The sequence below is a fragment of the Colius striatus genome, chromosome 1, assembly GCF_028858725.1.
Source record: "Colius striatus isolate bColStr4 chromosome 1, bColStr4.1.hap1, whole genome shotgun sequence".
NCBI lineage: Eukaryota > Metazoa > Chordata > Aves > Coliiformes > Coliidae > Colius > Colius striatus.
This window is the reverse complement of record NC_084759.1, coordinates 136,619,207-136,641,253: the sequence shown is the minus strand read 5'-3', so window position 1 is coordinate 136,641,253 and position 22,047 is coordinate 136,619,207. Positions and strand designations below refer to the sequence as shown.

Sequence of the window (22,047 nt, the reverse complement as noted above, 5' to 3'; positions counted from 1 at the left end):
AGTGACAACTTCTTTCCAGCGTTGCGAAATATTAATGTGCTGGTCTGTTATAGAGCAGATGGCTAAGGTTTTTGTCCCCACAGAATATTAGTTCTTGAGGGTAGTAATGGCAAAATATGGTAATTGTTCATCATTTGTTTTTATTCATTCTGCAAAATCTTCCACTGAAACCTAAAAGATTAAGACTGTCCCTATGCTGAAATAAATAACTTTATCCTAGCTTGCTGTTCTAAAAAGGATTTTTATTTGTCAGAGTAGATTAATTACATAAATCTGTAGGTACAGAGAAATCAGTTTGAATTCTGGGCTTTTTCTTTCATTGTTTCCTTTTCTGGTGGCTGTGGCTTACTTAGTAAATAACAGTCAGAAAGTTTTCTTTTATTATGATGACTTCCCATATCCATCAGATGAAGTAATTTAATTTAGCAAGGTAGGTAGTTGTAAGTGATGTCAGTCAGTGTGTAGTAAAGTTGGCTTAAATACTTATTGAAAAATGCCAGTTTTTAGATGTTTATGTCCTGACAGCTCCAGGATTTATTTGCCTTGAAAAGCTATGTGCCAGTCCACAATAAAACGCTGAAGTATTGATTAGGGAGTTTGCACATGTGTGCAAGCACATAACCCACATCCACCCACCAAGACATACCAGCAAGTACATAATTTAAAGTATATACCCATTTCTTGGTCATAATCATTTGACATTTTGTCTCTTAAGACAGAAAAAAAAGAAGAGTTTAAATTCTGAACTTACCTCAGCTGGTTAGATCTGTTTATCAGACTACGTTTCCTGAGGGCACGTAACATCAGCTTCCCATTGCCTCACATATACAACTTGGGGTGACGTCAGCAGCACAGCCGTCGAAGCAGAGAAGGGAAGAGTGCTCCTCTTTAAAATTATGATGTTATAAATAGATTTTTTTTTTTTGACAAAAAAAAAGACATGACAAAGATTAGTTTGCATTTAAGTAGAAGGCGGCTACATGGCCTGTCTATTTTACTTTCCCAATTTCCTTACTGAGCAGAGCAATGTTGGATTTGAATTTCTAATGTGGCAAAGTTAAAACTAAGGGAAGGAAATGGGGAAAGAACACTAGTTGACGATGGGACGAGAATGAAACTCTCAAGAAAACATTACTGGAATAAAATCCTCAAAAAAGCTATTTTATGAACTGCTGCTATTTTAATTTATTCTTTGGATATAATAATGTTAGTGCTAGTGGGAGTTTGATTCTTCTGAGGATGGCTGAGTTAATAGTCTTAGTTTGAAAAACCTTTTCATCTCTGTCAATTTTAGATAAAAACTGTTTTGCCCCTAACTTAAAAATCGCACTGAGAAAATGCACCGCTGCAGAAAATACTTGGAGGTGACTCAGTTTTTAGCTAATGTGTGGGTTGTAGTTGCATCCTCATCACGTCGTTACATCAGAGTAAAGTTACACAGAAACTGTGTTGTGGCATGGTTCTGTTGCTTGGTTAGTTATGTGCTGGCAAGAATTGCTTCATTCATGGGGTCCCTCAGCTAGAACCCTACTCAGTATCAAAGTGGATCAAGCAAAGATTTAATAATCTATTTAACATGTATGTTAACATGTTACAGTCAGTGGGAAAAATCTTGGCCTTACTGAAATAATTCTGGTGATATCTTCAGCAGGGCCAGCAATAAAAAAGCTTCCAGTATATTAAGTTAAGAATGACTTTAGGCAAGATTCTAAAAGCTTCACATCTCGCTACTCTCTTTAAAAAGGTAATGTATGCCACTACCTTTCTAACTGTTCACAGTCTTTAAGATCAGTTAGCTAATGCTTTGAAATTAAAAAAAATCCTGTATACTGCATGCTCTAATTACTATTATATATCTGAACATTATTTGAATATAGAGTACTTCAAAATATTCTTATTTCTACTTCCCCCCGCCCCAAGCTTTGTAGATACAGGAGAGATTTTTTTTTTTTCTTTTTGTAACCATAGTTAATGATATGAACATAATACAATATTATCCTGTCTTTCAGACTTTGTACTCACACATTGTTTCTTTGATTTTTTTTTGAAAGACAGTGCTGACAGTTCAAAAGCTATTTACGTAATTAGTTTGATTGTAAACTGACTTGGGGGATAAATTTCACCCTCTGTATGGATGTGCATGAGTGTGCATGTGAGCACCCCTGATTGATAACATTCCTAACAGTTTAATTGAGACATGTCAGAGGGACTGAGGAGAGCCTTGCCACGTTTCTGCCCTTTGCAGTAGTCGCTGGGAGCTACACGGCTGTGAGCAGATCCGTAGGCTGGCTGCAATCAGGCATCCTCATCGCTTGAGCATTAGCAGCAAAAGCTTAAAATGCCTGTTAAAGAAAATATTGGCTTTCCTAATTTCTCATTTACATTCTCATTCTGTCTAATAAATTATAATAAAGTATTTACTGTTTTGATCTCAAAAGCGGTTTCTCTGCCTTTTTTTTTTGCTTTGGTTCTGTTTTGGGTGGATATGCCAAGGTTTCTCCTGTTCGTTTTCTCACTTTAAGTGTGTCATTTGGTCATATTGGTGTCTTCATTCTAATGTTTATTAAAATGTTACTGTCACTGCCAGTCTGAGACTGTGAATCAGAACTAAGAATGTGTAATAGTTTATTTCACATTTGAGTAAATTTCTTTTACTACTTAAACACTATTATGGATAGTGTTGATCTGAGATGAAGTTTACGTTTGGCGATACAGAACGCCACTAATTTGAGTCTTCTTTTATTGCCATCTGCTGTGGGTGTTGCATCCACAAACATGTTTTTTTTTCTTCTCAAATCTCTTTTTGTGTTGATAGAGAGTAAGCTGACGCATCTGGAAAGTGTGTTTTCTTGGGCTATCCACTGTATCAAGCCACAGTGTGTACTTTGATGCTCTCCTGCCACAGTTGTTTTGCTAAATTGTGAAAAAAGTCCAGATTTTGCCATTGCAGTGATAGAATACAGAGAGAACAGTATGAGCACCTACGGCAATCTCTTGAAAGGAAGGTGGCCTGGTGGTTAAAAGCCTTGTTAAACATAAAATGTGCAATAGCTATTTGTTGTGGATCTCACAGTAATTAAGAATAATTTTTGAGCCAGCCGTTGATGTAAGCCACTGTCCTTTTACCCCTCACTCAATACCGATGTGAAGTGGTCAAGCTTGCAGTCGAGTTGTACGCTCGATAATAGGCACTTGTTTTTTCTCCCAGCCATGCTGCATGACTAGAATGAAAGCACTGCAGGTGTACGATTAGTGTGTGTAGAGTACAGGCCAACTCATTCCCAACTCTGTACTACTTGGAGCAGCTTTAAGTGAGTTTAGTATTGAAGTGGACAAATGTAGCTGCTGGGGCTGGTGAGCTGTCCTCGCTGTGGTCTGCACCACCTCCCAAGTTCTAGCAGTGTTAGTAGCCATGGAGGTAGTTCCTTAGTTCCCCAGTAGCACAACTTAAAGCCACTATTTTTATGCAGTTGGTGTTGTAGATGATTAAACTTAAATGGTTTGCCCTGTAAGCTCCAGAATTCTTAAAATGAAAACCCTTAGCTGCCAAGACATGTCTCATGATGATGAAAGTTTAGATGTCGTTCAGGTAAAGAGAGAAAAAATAATAGTGACAGAACAGAAGCCCACTGTCCTATCCCCAATCTACAGCATCTAGAAAGGGTTAAAAAAAATGGCAACTGGTGATCTAATTCTGCAGTGTATTTTAAAAAAATCCTGCCACTGCTTGTGCTCACCACTACATAAATAAGACCAAGTATTTCGCTTTCGTTTGTTAGGAAAGCTAAGTAATTTATGAATGACAACTGTGAAATGACAGTTTTGTTGGACATTTCCACAAAAGAAATAAGAGAAAAGGTGTGCTAAGTGATAAGGGTAACATAAATGCAAAGAGTTTACATTATGGTCAGTCTAATTTAAGTAACTTTTCTTCATTTTAGTTTTCACGTTTCACATACGTCTGCAAGAAATCTAAAAACTATTTGATTCATCATCAGCAGGGTGTATATGAATGTGTGGGTAAGGCAAGGGTAAATCCACCCCAAAACTGCCAGTAGACCCACAGATCTGATCTCTCTTGCCTCTGGTTTCACTTGAGAGTATGGCTGTCCAAGAACTTATTTTGCAAGGAATCATACCGTAAAGAATTGAAATTATAACAGGCTGCCCAGGGAGGTAGTGGAGTCACGATCCCTAGAGGTATTTAAAAGATGCATAGATGAGGTGCTGAGGGATATGGTTTGGTTTAGTGATGGGCTTAGCAGTGTGAAGTTAGCTCTTGGACTCAATGATCCTAAAGGTCTTTTCCAACTGTAATGATTCTGTGATTCTAAAATTATGTATTATTGAAGGATGGCCTAACCACATGAAAATAAAGTACATACGAAGCCTCATTTTCTAGAAAGTGTTCTCCAACAAAAGATTTTGTTTTAAAAGTTGACAATGATAAATTCTCCCTTTTGGTTTATCAGCAAGCTGAAATTGGTCAAGAAATACAGTGCAAGAAGGCTGCCTTTTGTCAGACTACTTCCAGTCCAGTTTATAAGCCAAAGGTATTAAGTTTGTACATAAAGCACTCTCTTTGGGTATCTTAACATCCCCTTAAAAACTGAGTAATAACAAGGAGACTGAGTTTGCTGCATGGCTGTGGTGTGTCCACAGCTCTTGCATATGCACCGCATTGCCCTAACTGCTTGGTCTTCGTTCATCCAGGCTTTCTTCTTGTTCCTGCTGTTTAAATAAAACTGTTGTTTTCCAGGGGAAGGAGTTTTTTTCTCCTCTGTAGGTGAATCAAATTAAAGAAGAAACTGTAGTAGGTGGATGGCCCCGTGGTTGTGCAGTTGTTCCGTGTTGCGGTCAGGGCAGGGGCACATGGAATGTTTTTCTCTCTCTTGGGAAGCACAGCCTGAGCTCTGGAGCACAGGGCTGGATATCAACATTTCTTTTTCTGCCACTGTTGGTAACTAACTCTGTGACCCCTCTGTCTGTCAGTTTACACATATGGAAACATTTTTCCACCTTTGAAAGGTGTGGTGGGGATTAATTTAACTTTACAAAGTGCTTTTTGATTCCCAACTGAAAGCTACTGTGGGAGCTCAAAATACACTGATGAACCAGTACTGGCTGAAGATCTTTGATGTGTGTCAGTGTATTTGACAAACAGTTTATTTGACAGTAATCTCTTTTTGCTTACCCTAAGTTCAGGACTAAGCCAATCCTGTGTATTCCTTCTCTCTCTAGGTCTTTCTCACTCTCTTTCTTGTGCACACAGTAACCAAGTTTGGAATAAAATATCTGATGAAAAAATACTTAAAATACTTAGTTTTCAGATCTTTCAGCATGCCCAGCATGTTATACTGACAGTGTCAGTATACTCTTAATCTTCATTAGATGTGCATCACAGTAAACTGATATGCTAGCCATGGATAAGACAAAGAAGAGTCTGCTTTTAGAATAATTCTATGCCAGTTGGAAACACTGCATCCTTTTTTTCCTAGGGAAAAACAAATGAAGGATGGAAGAGTGGCAATAGACATTTCTGATTAATTGTTTGGCCAGGTGGCAAATGCATTACTTGTACAAGTTCTCTATCCCCAATGTTTGAACTAAAAATCGTAAGTTAAAAGTGTTTTCTTCAGCAGCGCTAGTATTGTAGCACTGACTTTCATTCTTTCTTAAGGCTTTTAGCAGAATAGGTTTTAAAGTCCTATGGTTTCTGTTTCAGTGTGTTTCTTAAGTTTCCAGCTTGTACCACAGGTGTTTTTTTTGAGACTATATCTGAGTACATTTTCACATAAATTCACAAGATTATCTTCATATAAATCTTCAGCATCTTAATAAAAACGATAATAAAGGAACATTTCCTTTATATGAAAACATTGATTCTTTGTGTTTTTCCCACTTACGTGTGGCTGTCTACCAGAGCATTTAAGCACTTGGACTTGACTGATGTAGGAAATGGGATGTTGCTTGGAAGTGCAAGGTTGAAATTAAGTGAATGTAAATTCAAGTAACTACCAAGCAAGGAGCCCTAGCAGTGACACCTCTAAGGCTGTTGTAAGGTCTTCCAAAGCATGCAGGAGGTGATTCACCATTTCAGACTTTTCAATCCCATCTAGAAAGCTGTAGTTAATATATTGTAGGGAACATTCCTTCACTGGCAAGGGGGTAGACTAACCAAGCTATTACCAGTAGCTCTTTTCCATGTCTGACTGATAATTGGCTAGCAATATGTTTAGCATAGTCGCCAATTTTTCTTTTATTTTTTTTTTTTCCACTAGGAGAGCACTAGTGACATTGGCAGAATGTTTCCTGTGTTTGAGAAAGTTTTGTGTGGCAGGGTTGTCCCCAGAGCAGGCTATTTTCAAAAGAGACATAGACACTGATAGCCTTAAACCTTTTTTTAAAGCGTTTTATAGGATCTGATTCATGAGAGGGTGTGGAGATATTTGTGGATTAGCTGCTACACATTTTCTGGTCTTCTAAATTCAAAGTCAAAGGGTCATGGGTATACCAATAGTACTTTTTTTGCTTTACTGTATGAATCATAGCTTTTCCTTTTTCTTGGATTTTGTTTTTTCCCCTTCTCTTATAACTACCATCCTTCTGGGTAGAACAATTTTTACAGATGGTTTATGAGAGCAAGGTAGGTAGTTCCACTGTCTGTCTGCTGAACTCTCCTGTTAAAAACATCTAATGACAGTACAAATGAGAGAGATGGTGAGTTTCGTCTAACTCACTTTTTCTGATACGTTTATGCAAGACTTCTTCCTTCAAAAATACTCATCAGTGGCAGCAACAGCAATAGTGGTTATTGGACAATTTCACCCTGGTCAGGGCAAATGCAAGTGATAAAACATGTGGTGTCCTCTTGGGTGTTGGGTGCTGAGTTAGTAACAGTGAGAAGACTGGGCGTGGGGAGATAGAGAGGTATCCAGCACCCAGGAGATTTCTCTGCTTCCCCTTGATGACAGGGGGATGTTAATACACACCTTACAGTTTCTGTAGGCATGAAAGCATTGATGTGTCTTTGTCACAAGTTTGTGACAGAAATGTGTCTTTCAAAACTGGAAGTGTTGATTTTGATCCCCATGAAATGTTAACAATGTTTAAAATTTTAAACTCTTTCAAAACAGATTATATTTTTTCCCATATTAATCTAATAAAAAGGCAACAGAAAGTAGATGAAAGGCCAAGGAAACACTGAAGGGGGACACCAGATCAAAGTCTGTGTACAGAATTATCCTCTGTAGCTCATTTTCCTGTAGAGGGGCTGGTCTTAATGTGCAGTGTATTGCAATATGCTGCCATTCTTTGGTTCTACTGAAACTTTGCTTACAGTGAAGCTGCAAAATAAAAAGTTGGCCAGCTCTAAATTTCCTCTCTTCTCTCCCGTTTTTTTTTGGTTTCTTTTTTCACCATATGATGTCCAGGGACTCCAGAAAGCCTTGCTGAGAAGGAAAGGCAGCTTATGGGTATGATCAATCAGCTGACCAGTTTGCGAGAACAGCTGCTAGCAGCTCATGATGAACAGAAGAAACTGGCTGCGTCGCAGATCGAGAAACAACGCCAACAAATGGAGCTGGCTAAGCAGCAACAAGAACAGGTGAGTGATTAATATAGGGGCTTTCAGCTTAAATAATTTTCTAGAAGGACTTTCCAGTAGTTTATCTTTTAGGGTTGATAGTCTCAAGTTTGCTGTCCACGCAGAATTTTTTCCCTTTTGTTTTCTTAGGTAAAAAAGTTTGAACAAAAACATACTGAAAGAACACTTTATTTTGCAATAATTATATCTGTCTTATAATGATATATCTTTATCTTATAACCAATATCTCATAACAATACACCTTCCATTTTGAAGGTATTCTCTTCCAATAGGGGTTTGTGTTTTTTTAAAAATAAGTGTAAATAAGCATGCAAATTCAGCCCTTCTTGAATAATCTTCCAGTCCTGCTTGAATTCAGTGATGCTGAATAGATACAGAAGGAACAAAATGCAGCACGTGTAATGTGAGAAATGAAAAGGCTGTATTTGCCAACTGTGTAAAAAAGTAGAGGAGAAGAATACAAAGTCAGCGACCGTGTGTGACCTTTTTTCTTCCACACTTGACAGGCTTGATTTTCAGCTCTTGCAAATATGCTCTGCACTCTAAAATGCAAACATGTTTTCATACGTGAACAGTTCCAGTGTGCATACATGGACAGAGGACATTTTATGCAAGAACGTGACTTTTCTAACAAATTTGCAACATGCAAGTTTTAACAGAAATGACTATCCTTTTTTTGTACCTGAATATGAGTAGAAATGTGTGAAGGACATCTTTGGACATCTGGTTTAAAGTTTTGTCAGGAGTTCATCCTGATAGTTCTTATCTGAAAGAGCTGTGGTCTGCCTGACCATTTATTTCAGCTTGTAATGAAATTTGAGTTCATATCATATTATTCCAGCTATGTGCATTTTATGAAACTCATAAAATTCTTTGAAATCTGTCATAGTTTTCATACTTCAATGTACTTATTGTACCAAGCATGTCTTCAGATTCTAACCACTGCTGACATCTTCAGACTTTTTAGCCCCAGATTTTCCCTATTTTTGATTATTTCAAAGCCTTATGTTACATATTGTGTATTTTGGCCTCACACCTGAAATCCCACATAGGGAGAACAGGAAAAGTGACTTATCTGTTAAACTAGAGAATTTGCATTACATTGTTTACATGGAGAAGGTAGATGAAGATGTGAAGGTGGAATTGTCAAGATTCTTCCAGAAGGAGATATCTTGTAGGAGAGCTATTTCCTTTGCTCTGCCTTTTAAGCTCATGACTGTTAGAGAATGGCTGAATGATCTGGAAGTGAAAAAGAAAATGGGGCAAACAGAAAAAGGCAGTGAGAGAATAACTAGGATTAGGATTTTTTTAAAAATTAAGACATTGTGTATAATTCTGCCTTACACAGGAATTAAAATGACCTTTTTTTTTTTTAAATGTTTTGATAAAAATTATTTTGGTTGCTTAAAGAGAGAACCTGTAAGAAAGAAAACTCTTAATTTTTTAGATCTGGAGTTAACTATAAGCGAGTGTTTCTTATGCTAATAGTTTAATAATAGAAGCGAAAGAAAATACCTAAGGGGAAGAATGCACAAAATTCTTCCCAGTAAGTATACATAAGTTCCCATCTGACCCTGAGATGTGTACACATACCACAGGGGAAGAGCAATACTCCTTCTAATGTTTGTACTGCTGTGCTAGCTATTCATGAGAGCAGAGCTTTTGTGATGAGTCAAAGTTTTTCAAGTTTGCTTTTTAACTTTGAGGTGTATAATGGTTTATCTCAATCAGTCCTCTGAGAACTGTAATTTGGTTCTGTTACTGCCTGCTTTTTCCTTCACTATATGTAAAATGTATCTACAGTAAGCTTCACAATCATTTAGTCAATGGAGAGGGAGGATGGAAGTCCTTATGGAAAATGCGTGTGATTTTGAAAGGAGACTTATGACAACTCCCATCAATGTCTATAAATCAGTTTCAGCGTTGAGCTCTGTAGCCTTGCACTGCCCCCTTAGTTCCTTTCAGTTGATACACACATTGACGAGTCAATGATTTCCCCAAACCAGGTTCCAGTCACTCTGTGTCTGTTTCTGCATCAAGGAAATATGCACACCTTCCTCCAGAGTGTCAGATTTCCTTTTTTTTTTGGAATTTTTGAATAGGTAGTGCTAAACATAAAAAGAATGTTACTGTCCATCCTACTTATTTGCCTTTCCTGCGTTCTCCTGCCGTTTTCCAGTTTCTCTGCCAGTATTGTTCTTTCTCCAGCAAGTTGGAGAATGTGAGTGGTCACTTTTGTGAGCCTGTCACTTTAGTACTGTCGTTTCAGAAAGTAAGAGAAATTTGTGCATCAGTCCTTCTCTTGATATCCAGCATAACATTTTCCATAAGATTCCCTTTCATGCTAGTATTAGGTATGGATTGCCCCTGAACACGTGCCCCAGGCTTCAGTGTCAGTCCAGGCTGAAAGTTTCTTAGCTTCGTAGATCAGTTTAAGGAATCAAGTAGGAAGGAAGTTTCCTATGTACTCACTCCAGGAATGGTGATATATATCTCATGTTTCTTCTGTGCAATTTCTCCACAGATTGCAAGACAACAGCAGCAGCTCCTGCAGCAACAACACAAAATTAACCTTCTTCAGCAACAGATCCAGGTCAGAGACTGCGTCTCCACCAGTGCTCCTGTTATCTTTGTTTTCTCTTTTCCATTTCTCCATGCTTCCCCTCAGCCATTATTGCCATAGTTTCTTTAAGAATCTCTGCAGATGGCTTATGTCTTATTTGTGCGAACACATGGGAATGTTACTTGTCATTAATCAAAAAACCTCCGTTTCTAAAAGGCCTTGTATGATCAACATACCTCCTGTAAGATCAGGAAGCAGATGTGAGAAGAGCTGGTCACATGAGCAAGGGTTTGCAGGACCAAATCCTCTTTTTGCTATAGATCAGGAGTGACAAAAGTGTTGCTAGAAGGCATTGGATTAGAATGGGTCTCTGTTTTTGAGGTTTCGCAGAAGCAGTTCTCTTCAGTGATTGGTAATCAAGTGTACCTCCTTCCATCTATCCTAGGTGTAGAAAATCCAGAATTTTTCAGCACTTTGGGTGAAGTAATGTCTGAATGAGAAACTGGTTAAAAGGTTGGTTAGATTCAGGAGAGCAACTATATCTGTCCTAGGTATCTACTAGTAGAAAAAAGTTAACCCAGCATAACTGGTAAACTTTATATAAACTTTTTTTCCTTAAAGCAATCAAATGTTTCTTTTCAAGCTATTGACTCTGTTTCATTACTCTTCTTCCATGTGTATATATGCATTTCCTTGTTTTGGGAATAATGCAAATTAGTTTGCCCTTAAAGGCTATCGTAGAATAACAAAGGAAGAGGTTGACTCTTTATAGGTGTCTAGATTCATTGTAAAATCTCCTGTCTGTTAAAGTATGTAGTTAGGTATAGAGCATTGCAAATCACTGTGGAAGTGGATGCTATGTTCTGTTTGTTCAGTAACAATAAGATTTTCCTTGCAAAGCCTCTCTTTAGTGTTTCAGAGAGAGTTGCCTAAAATTATGAGCCATATCTGTAACTAGTCTATGAAAATTCCTGCAAAATCAGAGAAGTTGTATGGCTTCATACTACAAGAAAAACTGTCTCTCTTGTTTCAGAGGATATTCTGTCAGTATCAGGACTTAGGTGACTGAAAAATTCCTGGGGAAAGTCCACCCATAAGACAACTTCTATACAAGATGAGCTTTACTGAAAATAATGTTGAGATTGGTAAGGCCTGGCTTGGCCTTGACCTCCATTTTTAGGTTTTTAATCTTTTAAAAATGTGTGTGGGAGGGATTTTTCTTTATTGCTGTATCTTTAATAAGACTTTAAAGAAAAACAATAGTAGAACCTCTACAATAGCAAGGAAATTATTTACATTTTTAGCATTTAGATATGGCAGTGAGAGAGGAAGTTGTTTTATAAGCAGTGAATAAAAATAAATTGAAGTAATATAATTTGACCCCAACCCTTTTAAGTTTTAAGGCCTTGTAGATAAGATTGAAGTATGTTGTTTTTAGAGTAGTGGAGAACACTAATTATTGATAATGAGATATAGAGCCTTTCATCTCTTGATCCCTGGTCCAAGTTTGACCTAAGTAAGTAGTAAATGAAAGTCAGCAAGCTACCATCTGATACAAGCTGCAAGGCTAAGAAATTATTTGAGGATTTGTCTCAGGGGATTTCAGATGCAATACTGACCCTGCTGAGGTCAAAATTTCACCTCCTGGGACCACTTTACACAAAACTCATCAGATCTAGGGCAACCTCCTTTTGGATTGTCACATGATAAAGGTCAAGAATTGAACAGGCAGAGAGACAATACTGTTCTCTTATTCCCACAGAGATAACCTGTTTGTAGTGAAATGTTGATTATACTGCTTGCCTCTCAACAATTCCATGATCTGTATGGTCCTGAAGTCTTATGAACCCTGGTTGCAGTCCAATTACTGTGAAGTCACTGATGGGAAAAAACCATTTAAAAATTTTTAAAAATCCTTTTTGACAGTGGATACAAAGCAAAACATTTCTTCACAATTGCATGTTTAGTTGACTCTTAGAAGAAACAATTCCTGAAGAAAAGTGCCTTTGTGTATAAATTAAGACAATGAAGTCACCCTAACACGCCCATGTTTAAAATGGTCTGTGAGTTTACAATCAGGTTATGGTAGGTGGAACAAAACTTTGACATGAATGTAACTGTGAGTTCAGCTTTTCTGACCTTGCTCTAATTAATCTAACAGGCTTCTGTCACATTGGCCCAGAGTTTTTAAATAGCATTAGATTTATTGACAGGGAAATATTCCTACAAAGTCTAGATAACTATTTGACTTATGTGCAATTGAATGATTAGGCTGCAGTTATGAACACAACCTGTTTATGACAAAGGATTCGTTTTACTTGAGCCGTTTTTTTCTAAGCTTGTAAGAGTTGCCATAATTCCAGATAAATTATTACACAGGAAAAAAAAAAGCTATTGAAATATTGTATTGAAAACATAATACCCTAAGGTTAAAAAAACGCACAGCCTGACTGACCCCATGATTTATGACTCCTTTCTCTAAGTGCGCTAACTTGGAAACAGTTCCCTCTCTCCTTACTCCAGCATACAATCACTGGGACGCACACAATATATAAGCAGAGAGAGACTGCAACCTGTCTCTGCTCCTTAGGGGACTGCAAATGCTGAGTGTAAATACAGCTCAATTAAACTAGCCACATCTGTGGTGCTGTAGAAAGATGGGTTAGCTACTTGAGCTTAGAAAAATGTACCTGAAACCTAAATCTCTTTCTAATTGACGTTATGCCTTGTTCAAGTCTATATCTTCTGAACTGGAAGGAGGTGTCACTAACGTAGAAGAATCAGCTTGCCATATAGAGAGTTACGCAAAGAGGTAATGCTATACTGGAGAAGAGTTGCAGATTAGATTAAATTTGAGAATCTGTAAGACCTCAAAACACTAAAATGTGATCTAGACAGGATTTTGTGTTTTGACAAATGTTTTGGGGTTTTCTTTTTCTGCTTTTCAGGATGTTCTAGACCTAGTGTGTGAAGAGATTTGCATTTCTCTGAATAATTAACTAAATCCTTCCCTCGTCTTATTTTATGCCACTTTAGGGTGCATCCTGCCATGCACACTGTTTTCTGCTTTGTGTGTATATGTGTTGAAAAGGTTTCACTTTTAACAGTTTCTGCCTGCTAAATATTTGAAGTCTTCTCCCCTACATCCTCAGTCTTGCTATTTTACCAGGAATGAAATGGAATATGTGTTCTGTCATGCTGAGGAAAAGGCATGCAGTCACCGAGTATAGCTCAGGAAGTTCTTGGACTAAATCTAGTTTTATCCTTCAGGGCCTCAGGGAAACTTTCATGGTGATCTTCTCATCTTCTTTGTGATGCCACAATCTACTTCTTCGCGTCCTTGCTCTAGAGCATGGAGAAGTCTGAGCCTCTGTAGCTGTCACATCAGGTGGGCAGAGAGTGACAGAAACCTGAAGGCTAGATGCTTCTTTTTCATTGTGCCAAGCTAGGCCCCAAGACAGGCAATGAGTGTTGCATGGTGTTCTGCCTTAAGAGGTGTCTAGTGTCTCTGAGGTGCAAAGTTTTGCGAGATAGTATGGTTACACCTTCCGCTTGCTCAGAGAAGTAGTCTAGGCCAAGTTGGTGATTGAGTAGTTTGCTTTGTAGCTTGCTCAGTGACAAATGTTATTTTAATTGAACTATATTTAAAATGAAATATGGTTGTTAAAATTCATAGAGCAATTCACATTCAATAGGGCACTGTTGATAAAATGGGTCAACCTTGCAGCCTAAATTGTGATAAAACCAACTCTGCTAATCTCACAATTTTGTAGAAAGCCTGACAATGTTTTATGTTTTTCCCTCAAGCCCCAGCTCTTGGAGTCATCTGATGACAAAAATGCCAGCTTTCATTTCTTCAAAATGTAAACTTCCAGCTTTTATATTTCTAGGCAAAATCTGAAACCACGAACGCTACAAGTTCCAAAATTAGAAGGCAAACAAAGCGGAGGCCAAATGTTGTTTTTTAAACTGTTCTGATTTTTAGTCAAAATTTTTTTTGGAGAGCCTAGCTCAAGATCTTCTAACACTTCAAGTTGCCAATAATGTAAAACTAAGATCTCAAAGCAACAAGAAGCAGCAGCTCTGCTTTACCATGTCTCTAACATTTGGGCCCCAGTTTTGTTTGACTTTTTAGTTTAATACTGCAAGTACTCTGTTACTAATTCGTATTCATTTCTGAGTGATGTATTGAGCTCAAGAACTGAGTGCTGTCTGAAATCTGAGAGTGATTCCTACCAGACAGCAACCATTTGATGACTTTGTGTATTTTAATAGAGGGTTTACTTTTTTCCTTCAGGGTTAGAGACTTGTTAGCAAATGTTCCAATAGGACACCTTTTCTATTACAAAGTTCAGACCTCTGGAGAATGACAGGGTCTTGACTATGTTCTGAGGCAAAGCTAAGGTGTGCCTCTATCCTCATCCACATGCCAGGCAGGATATGACTGCTGTCTGGTGTCTGACTGCATGGTACAGGCAGCTCCAGAGCCTGGTGGCACCTGGCAGGCATGCCAAAAGATCCTGTTCTCAAGCAAAAAGCTTACTGTGGCTTCGATGGCTTCAAGATTTCCAAGCCTTAGCTGCTTGTCTGTCAGGAAAAATGGGCATCATGACCCTCCAGACTCTGTGCCCCTTTGGGCTGCAGGCTTCTTGGCTTTCCTGAATCCCTCAGCTGTCCTGTGTATCACCCTGGCTCTTCTTTCCTTTATAAGGCTTTCCTTTATAAGACTGAGTCCAGATTTCTGTCCTTCCCACCTTCCCACTGTCAGCTGACTGTGTCTCTTGCCCCATGAGTTGTACTGGTAGATGGAGAGGCCTGGCTGTGCTAGTAAGTTCGCAAATCAGAATATTCCCATTCTCATTAAGTTCTGAGGTTTCAGGTGTTGTTCCAATTTGGAATATAATAAAATCTTGAACACTTGGAATATCCTGCAGAATGGGTAGTCCCTTTTATAGCCAGATCTGTTTTTCAAAATACAGCTGTATTTTGGGAGAGGAAAGAAGGATTGAGTTTCTGAGCTACACAGAAGTTCAGAAAAATATTCCTGAAGCTTAACATGCAAAGTTTTGAAATGACACAGTTGTTTTTGTCAAAACTTTCCAAGCATCAAGAGTCTCTGGGTAGATTCCAGCCTTCCAAAACACTGGTAGAGACCTGCTTCCAGAGTGCTTTAGGTATCATAATTCACCCACACAATTATCTATGGTGATAATTTTTGTTGTTGTTGTTTAGATTTGTTGTTGCTTTTGAACTCTTTAGGTGAGCAATCATCTGTTATCCAGAATTGACTGAATGATATTCAGGCTTGTTTGTGTTCTCTTGTTTGAGAAACAAGATTTTGATTGATGTATTTCAGATGAAGTTTAGTTGTAAGAAGTGCCGGTTTCTCTTTCTTCTTTTGAGAAGACACTGACCGTTTGTCTATGAAGATTTATCCTCTGCCTCAACAATATTGCACTCTAAATTATACTTCCAATACAGCCCATTCATTTTCTGTCTACTGCTGTAGAGCAAACGTGAGCTAAAAACTTGGAGTACTTTGTGCCTATAATAAGGAGGATAGAGATCCTTACCCTTAATCCTTGCCCTCTTGGGATCTCCTTAGTGCAACTATAAGAACTCTGACATTTCTTTCCTGGTCCCCAGCTTCTTGCATGCCTGTAACCCTGAGTTCTGTAGGAGGCTTTAAAGGGCTGTAGATGATGAATCCTTCACTTGTGATACAAAAATGAGCAATCACTATACACGTGCTTGGTTACAAATTTAGTAATGTCTGTTGCTTCTGTATTACCATTTTCCCTGGGAATTCTGATTTTCTAAGAAGTCAGTGACAGCAGAACAGTGCTTCATGGTGCTACGACCCCTTTGCAAGCCATTGCACAGCAGAACAGTATTAGTTCCTCTGTAATTAGAGTCCTCTTTGCATATCAGAGAGAGGTGAGGACAAAAGGTTTCCTTGGTAGACAATGAAGCTGTTGAAGTGAGGGCCTGATCCAACTCCCACTGAAAATAGTGAAAAGGCTCTTATTCATATTAGTGGGAGTTTAATGAGACTTTTCTTCAGTAGGAAACTGTGAGAAAGTATCTTCCTTCTCAATCTGCAAAATGTTTTCAGAGCAGGCTCCGTCCACTGAGACAGTTTGTTTTTTGTTTTGTTTTGTTTTTTTTTTTTTTTGCCAGTGTGGATATGACAGGCTGTGACTGCACAGTCAAGCCGAACAGGCTCGTAGATTAGGGACATTTTGTCCAAATTCATCTTGTGTCAGGAGCAGCTGTTTCCCTGCAACTTATAAACATGGGCATACTGGATTCGGTGAGACAGGCCCAAGAAGGAGTCACACTGCAGCCTTTCCCATGACTTTGCAACCTCTTCCCAAACAACTGAGGTTGCCGGCAAAGAGGCTAAACAATTGTTTCTCACAAAAGCTCTGCAGCTGATCTCCTATCAGTTATCAGAAAAACTTGCCTGTCCCTTGAGCAGGAAAAAGCCCCTGGGAAATTAACTATTCAAAAAAACAACCCAAAAACCGATACACAAAACCAGAAAAAAGACAACGCTGGGGGAGGAAATCGGGAAAGGGAGGAGCAAAAAGAAAAATCTAGGCTAGCAGTCAGAATGAGCTAATTTGCTTTTTGTCCTCTTAAGTTGAGCAAATAACCTGTATGCTTGTCTGAAGGGTATGATGCACGTAGTTTAGAGTAATCTATGGGCCTTCGCTTCCTTCCGTTACCATAAAAAGTTACGTAAAAGACTGCAAATTGGTTATGTGTTTACCTATAGTTATTTCTGTGTGGAGCAGCATGAACCATGTTTTTACTTCCAAATATTACCTGAAGAACAAGAATCTACAAGCAACTTGATCTCAGGCCTTTCTTGCTCTCTTCTACAATCCAAAAGTGCTGACTGGTATAGCTGCACCAATGCAAACAAGGAGAATCATCTCAAGGCTTGTACGACTTGAATTTATTGAGATTGCAAAGGGCATGTTTTCATGAGATAAATCAGCTTTTTTGCCTATGCCAAGCTACATGACTGCAACAGCACTTGCTGATAATGAAACTTTCTCCAGTTTAACCAGTCCAAATGTTTTAAAATTATGAGATTGTTTTGAACTTCATGACTTTTTCCTTGCAATTTTAGCATCTTTTCTTAATTTACTTTTTGTTACTGAGATCTCAGTGTTCCCATTTTCCAGTTCTCTCACACAATCACAAGGGAGAGCCAGAAACTTATTTTTATTAAAAAAACGGAACACTGAAACACCCCAAATAATCCAGCAGCTAGGACTGTTAAGAAAAATGTCAGCAGTCAAACACAGTCATCGCAGCTGGCAACATTGTACTCCAAGGCCGCCTCTTAATCTTTCTCCCCCCCAACTCTGGCAACCATTCTTTCGCAGACCTTTCTTTCCACAGCCCTGTCTTTCTTTTTGTTTTCAGATCTCCTCTCCAATTTTTGCATCTTTCTGAGGCATCCCACAACTTTGACCAGTTTCTTCCACTTCCAGCTCCCCGATACTGTGGTACTGGGCAGTCTTCCTTACACAGCTGCTCACTCTTTCTCACATGATCTCCTCCTTTCTGACAGCCCTCCCTTTGCTTTCCCCTCCTTGTCATTATTTCCACAGTCTTTTTAATAGTTATTGGCTTATAGAGCACACATAGATGTCATTTTGTGAACGTTTTTGTTGAAAGCGTGTGGGGTGGTGTACCTGTGTGCTTGTGAGCTATGTTCACATTTCTGTACCCGTGCAGGTATTTACACAGCAGGCGGCAGAGGTACAGGAGCAGAAGGTACCAGGGTAGTTTGAGTAAGTGGCTTGAGAAGCTGAGCATGAACTCTTTATGGCTGTGATCTTGTCCGTATGGAGTGTGTGTAGTCATGAGTACTTTTGTTGTGCGGCCAAAAAAGGCTGCTGCTGCTGCTGCCTCTGCAGTAAGGTAAAGCAGGAGATAACAATAAATTTTTTACTGCTGGCTGGCGGAGGTGTTTAGGATGTGTTTTCTTTATATCTTCATCCGCCCCTAATTGAAGATGCTTTAAAATTGAATGACTAGCAGTCAAAACGTGTTTGCTTCAAGCTGAGAAGAAAAATGCTGGTGTCTCTGCTTCCAAACTGATTGCGCTTTGTACACAACTGACAGCCACAGTCACTTTGAGTGACTGATAAGTGGGAAGCTTTGCCACTTATCAAGGAATGCACACTGAAAAGAAAGGACTGGAGCCGTTCAGATGCTTTGGCATGTTCAAAATAACATCTCACATCAGTCAGACTCAGAGGCACTAGCAGACATTTCAAAATAAACTTTATATCTATCTATCTATCTAGAGGCAAAGATTCAATTTAACAGACAAATCACCGCGTGGCATCACATTGGCTCTGAAAACGAGAACATCATTATAAGGGTCACCAGTTGCAAAATGACTCAGCTGCATAATTTGAGAGCATTTACTGTAGAGTCTTACCCCCCAGAACAAAATTAAATTTGAAAATTCACAACTGCATATCATTCTAGCGATTTCTCTAAATTGGAGGTTTTCATCCCTGTTGGCCGAGTGATGTTTGGTTTATACAGCATGCAACATCCTGAAGGATCCCAAAGAGAATTAAACTCTAAGCCAAATTTGGATCTCATTTATTTCCTCTTCAGTATTACAGAATGTGTTTGGGATGGCCTGGCTTTAACTAAACTCAGAAAATGTTTTTTAGGGTTATTTAGGATTTACCATGCTTTTTAATGATACATAGCATGAATAGAAGATGGAACCTTTTTATTGCAGGTTTGTTGGTGATACTATTTAGTGATACTTACATTAGGAGATTCTGACCTGTGGGAGCTGGGGTGTGAGGGTGAATTTTCTTGTACTAACTCTGTAATGACAGCAGTATCAGCAAATGTAGGGTTGGGTTGGTCCACTGGAAGTGGCAGTGTTTCAACCTGTCTTAGCAAGCATCATAACAGTTACTCTGATTGAGTCCTCCTTGCAAACATTGTGTAGAAATACAACTGCATGTTCTCAGAGCTGAGATGGGTTGGTCATCATGTAAATTGGCAGAAAAGGAGATACGAACAAGTGGTGTATATGTCCCAAACTGGAATTTGGACAGGAAAAACATTGTGTTGACCTGTGTCCACTAGTAGTACCTAAACAAAAACCTGCTACCTCTTGTCCTAGAAACATTTGCAGTGTTAATGTATAGAATCTTAGAATCACAGAATGGCAGGGGTTGGAAGGGACTTTTAGAGATCATCTAGTCCAACTCCCTGGCCAAAGCAGATCCAGCTAGATCAGGTCCCTCAGGAATGCGTCAAGGCAGATTTTTGAAGACTTCCACAACCTCCCTGGACAACCTATACCAGGGCTCCCTCACCCTCACAGTAAAATAGTTTTTTCTTATGTTTAAATGGAACTTTTTGTGTTCCAGCTTCATCCCACTATCCCTTGTCTTGTCACTAGATACCCTAGAAAAAAGGGATACCCCAACCTCCTGACCCTCACTATTTATATACTTGTAAGTATTAATGAGATCCCCCCTCAGTCTTCTCCTCTCCAGACTAAACAGCCCCAGTTTCCGCAGCCTTTCCTTGTATGAAAGATGTTCCATTACCCTGATCATCTTGGTGGCCCTGTGCTGGACTCTCTCCGGAAGTTCTCTGTCCCTCTTGACCTGGGGAGCCCAGAACTAGACACAGGACTCCAGATGAGGCCTCACCAGGGCAGAGTAGCGGGAGAGAAGAACCTCCCATGACCTACTGGCCACACTCTTCTTGATGCATCCCAGGATGCCATTGGCCTTCTTGGCCACGAGGGCACTTTGCTGGCTCATGTTCAATTTATTGTCAACCAGGGCTCCCAGGTCTCTCTCTGCAGAGCTGCTCTTCAGCAGTTTGACCCCCAGCCTGTACTGTTGCATGGGGTTGTTCCTTCCCAGATGCAGGACTCTGCATTTGTCCTTGTTGAACTTCATGAGCTTCCTCTTTGCCCAACTCTCAAGCCGGTCGAGATTCCGCTGAATGGCAGCACAGCCTTCTGGGGAATCAGCCAGTCCTCCCAGTTTGGTGTCATCAGTAAACTTGCTGAGGATACACTCCATGGTATAAAGACCATTACTTTCTGTTGTGATTCTAAGCACTGCATCTGGGCATCTAATTTCTGCCTATCTAATTCAACCCATCTAAAATGGTTACTTTTCTAACCAAAGTGGCTATATTTGAGATACAGGTAATCTTTGGTATTCCAAAAGTTGCTACCAGCAGCCATACCTATATCAAGAGGGAGGAATTTGAGAATAATTTATTTTTTACTATCAGTTACTTGCTTTTCTGATTCTTGTGCCATGTTAAGTGGTCACGACTTCATTTTGATGACTCATTCAAAATAGAGCACTTCAAATTCTGTGCTGTAATAATGGCATAAAATGATTCAGAGAGAAAAGTATGGTTCCTCCTACTGAATCAGTGTCACTGTCTTCACCACCTTGGATTTTCCTCAGACATTTAGCATTCAAAAGCTGGTGATGCCTTACCTTGCATAGTTTAGGAGACAAGATGAGCTCACCATTGTTGGTAATAGCATGCAAGAGGCCAAGGAGAAGAGTTTTAATTTTATTGTCTGCTTTCTGTTGCTTATCTGCCACTGAATTGTATATATTAAAATGAAGTGCAATTACTTAAACTTGGTATTTGCAAGAAGAGTAAATTGAACCATTTAATTGCTGGAAGGACAGTGATTGAAGTGGCAATGTGAGTGAAGCCTGAATTAGAAGTTTGGAGAAAAAGAGGGAAAGGCACTTGTCTCATGGAAGTCTTTGTTGAGGAAAGATGAACTGAAGACTTGGGCTCTCATGCCAGCTGCCTTTATTTTGCATATTGCATGTAGTATCCATTTAAGTTCAATTTCCACATACACGAGTTGAATAAAATGTGTAATGGGTAAATAATTGCAAGGAACCATTTCATGGTTTTGTTCAAATGGGTTTTAAATATGCTTTGAAGAGGCTGAGAGGTGTATGTCAGTTTGTTGTATTTAGAAGTTAAATAAAAGAATTTAGGTTCCAAGATAAACGTAGTAAAGTTATAAAAATGAAAATGAAAAAGATAATAATAAAGACAGTAATTGAATGGGACAGATTTAATTCACTGTACTTGGATTTTATAAATATTTGACATGATCAGGAAGCTAGTTTTAGAGTTTATATGTTATGAAATAGTTTTCATTGGGTTTGATTTCTTTGAAAGAGAGTAGTGATAATATTCAGCAAATTATTCTGAAGTTGAGACTTGGGTAGGTTCAACAAAATTGTTCCTAGATAGCAATTTAAAAATTGATTTAGATGGAAACGATCAAGAGATGGCAATGCTTTAGTATGCTGTGAAAATTGTATACAAAAAAATACATTATTTACGTAACAAAAGTAAGGCATTTGAAATTTACAAGTGCCAAAATTAGGTTAAGTAGGTATGTTTATGTTATTCCCTTGTATCTCTGTCATGCATATTGAATAAAAAAAATGGTATCCTGGGGGAGCAGAATTATGTGATAATATAATTCCAGACTGTATTCCCAAGAGGGAAAATGAAAATTATGTTTCCAACCTTTATTCTGGCATTCCCTAATGTTTGAGTCCTTGACTTTTCATCCAAAGTGATATTATTTTAACTGTGTTTCTGTGTGGTTTTGATGGCCATAAAAGCACATAAGACTGATATACCAACCACCTACAGCTTATTGTCGTCACAGCTTGAACTCTGAAATGTCAGCATAGGAAAAGGGAGTTACAGGAGAGATGGTATGTTCTCCCGGACTAGCAGGAGAAAACATTTCTCTGGCAGTGGTGGATTGGGGCCCATACTACAAAGCCCCTCTATATTTCTA

At 38.8% G+C, this 22,047-nt stretch overlaps 1 protein-coding gene across 10 annotated transcripts in view; it reads left to right on the top strand.

Moving 5' to 3' along the window:
• The window catches only part of SOX5 (SRY-box transcription factor 5), a 652,738-nt gene that overhangs the window by 492,013 nt on the left and 138,678 nt on the right, over positions 1-22,047 (top strand). For all 10 annotated transcript variants that reach the window (XM_062009253.1, XM_062009270.1, XM_062009262.1 and 7 more), the window contains 2 exons: positions 7,434-7,606; positions 10,131-10,199. In XM_062009253.1, the coding sequence (XP_061865237.1) occupies positions 7,434-7,606; positions 10,131-10,199 (242 nt within the window). The remainder of the gene's footprint in view (positions 1-7,433; positions 7,607-10,130; positions 10,200-22,047) is intronic.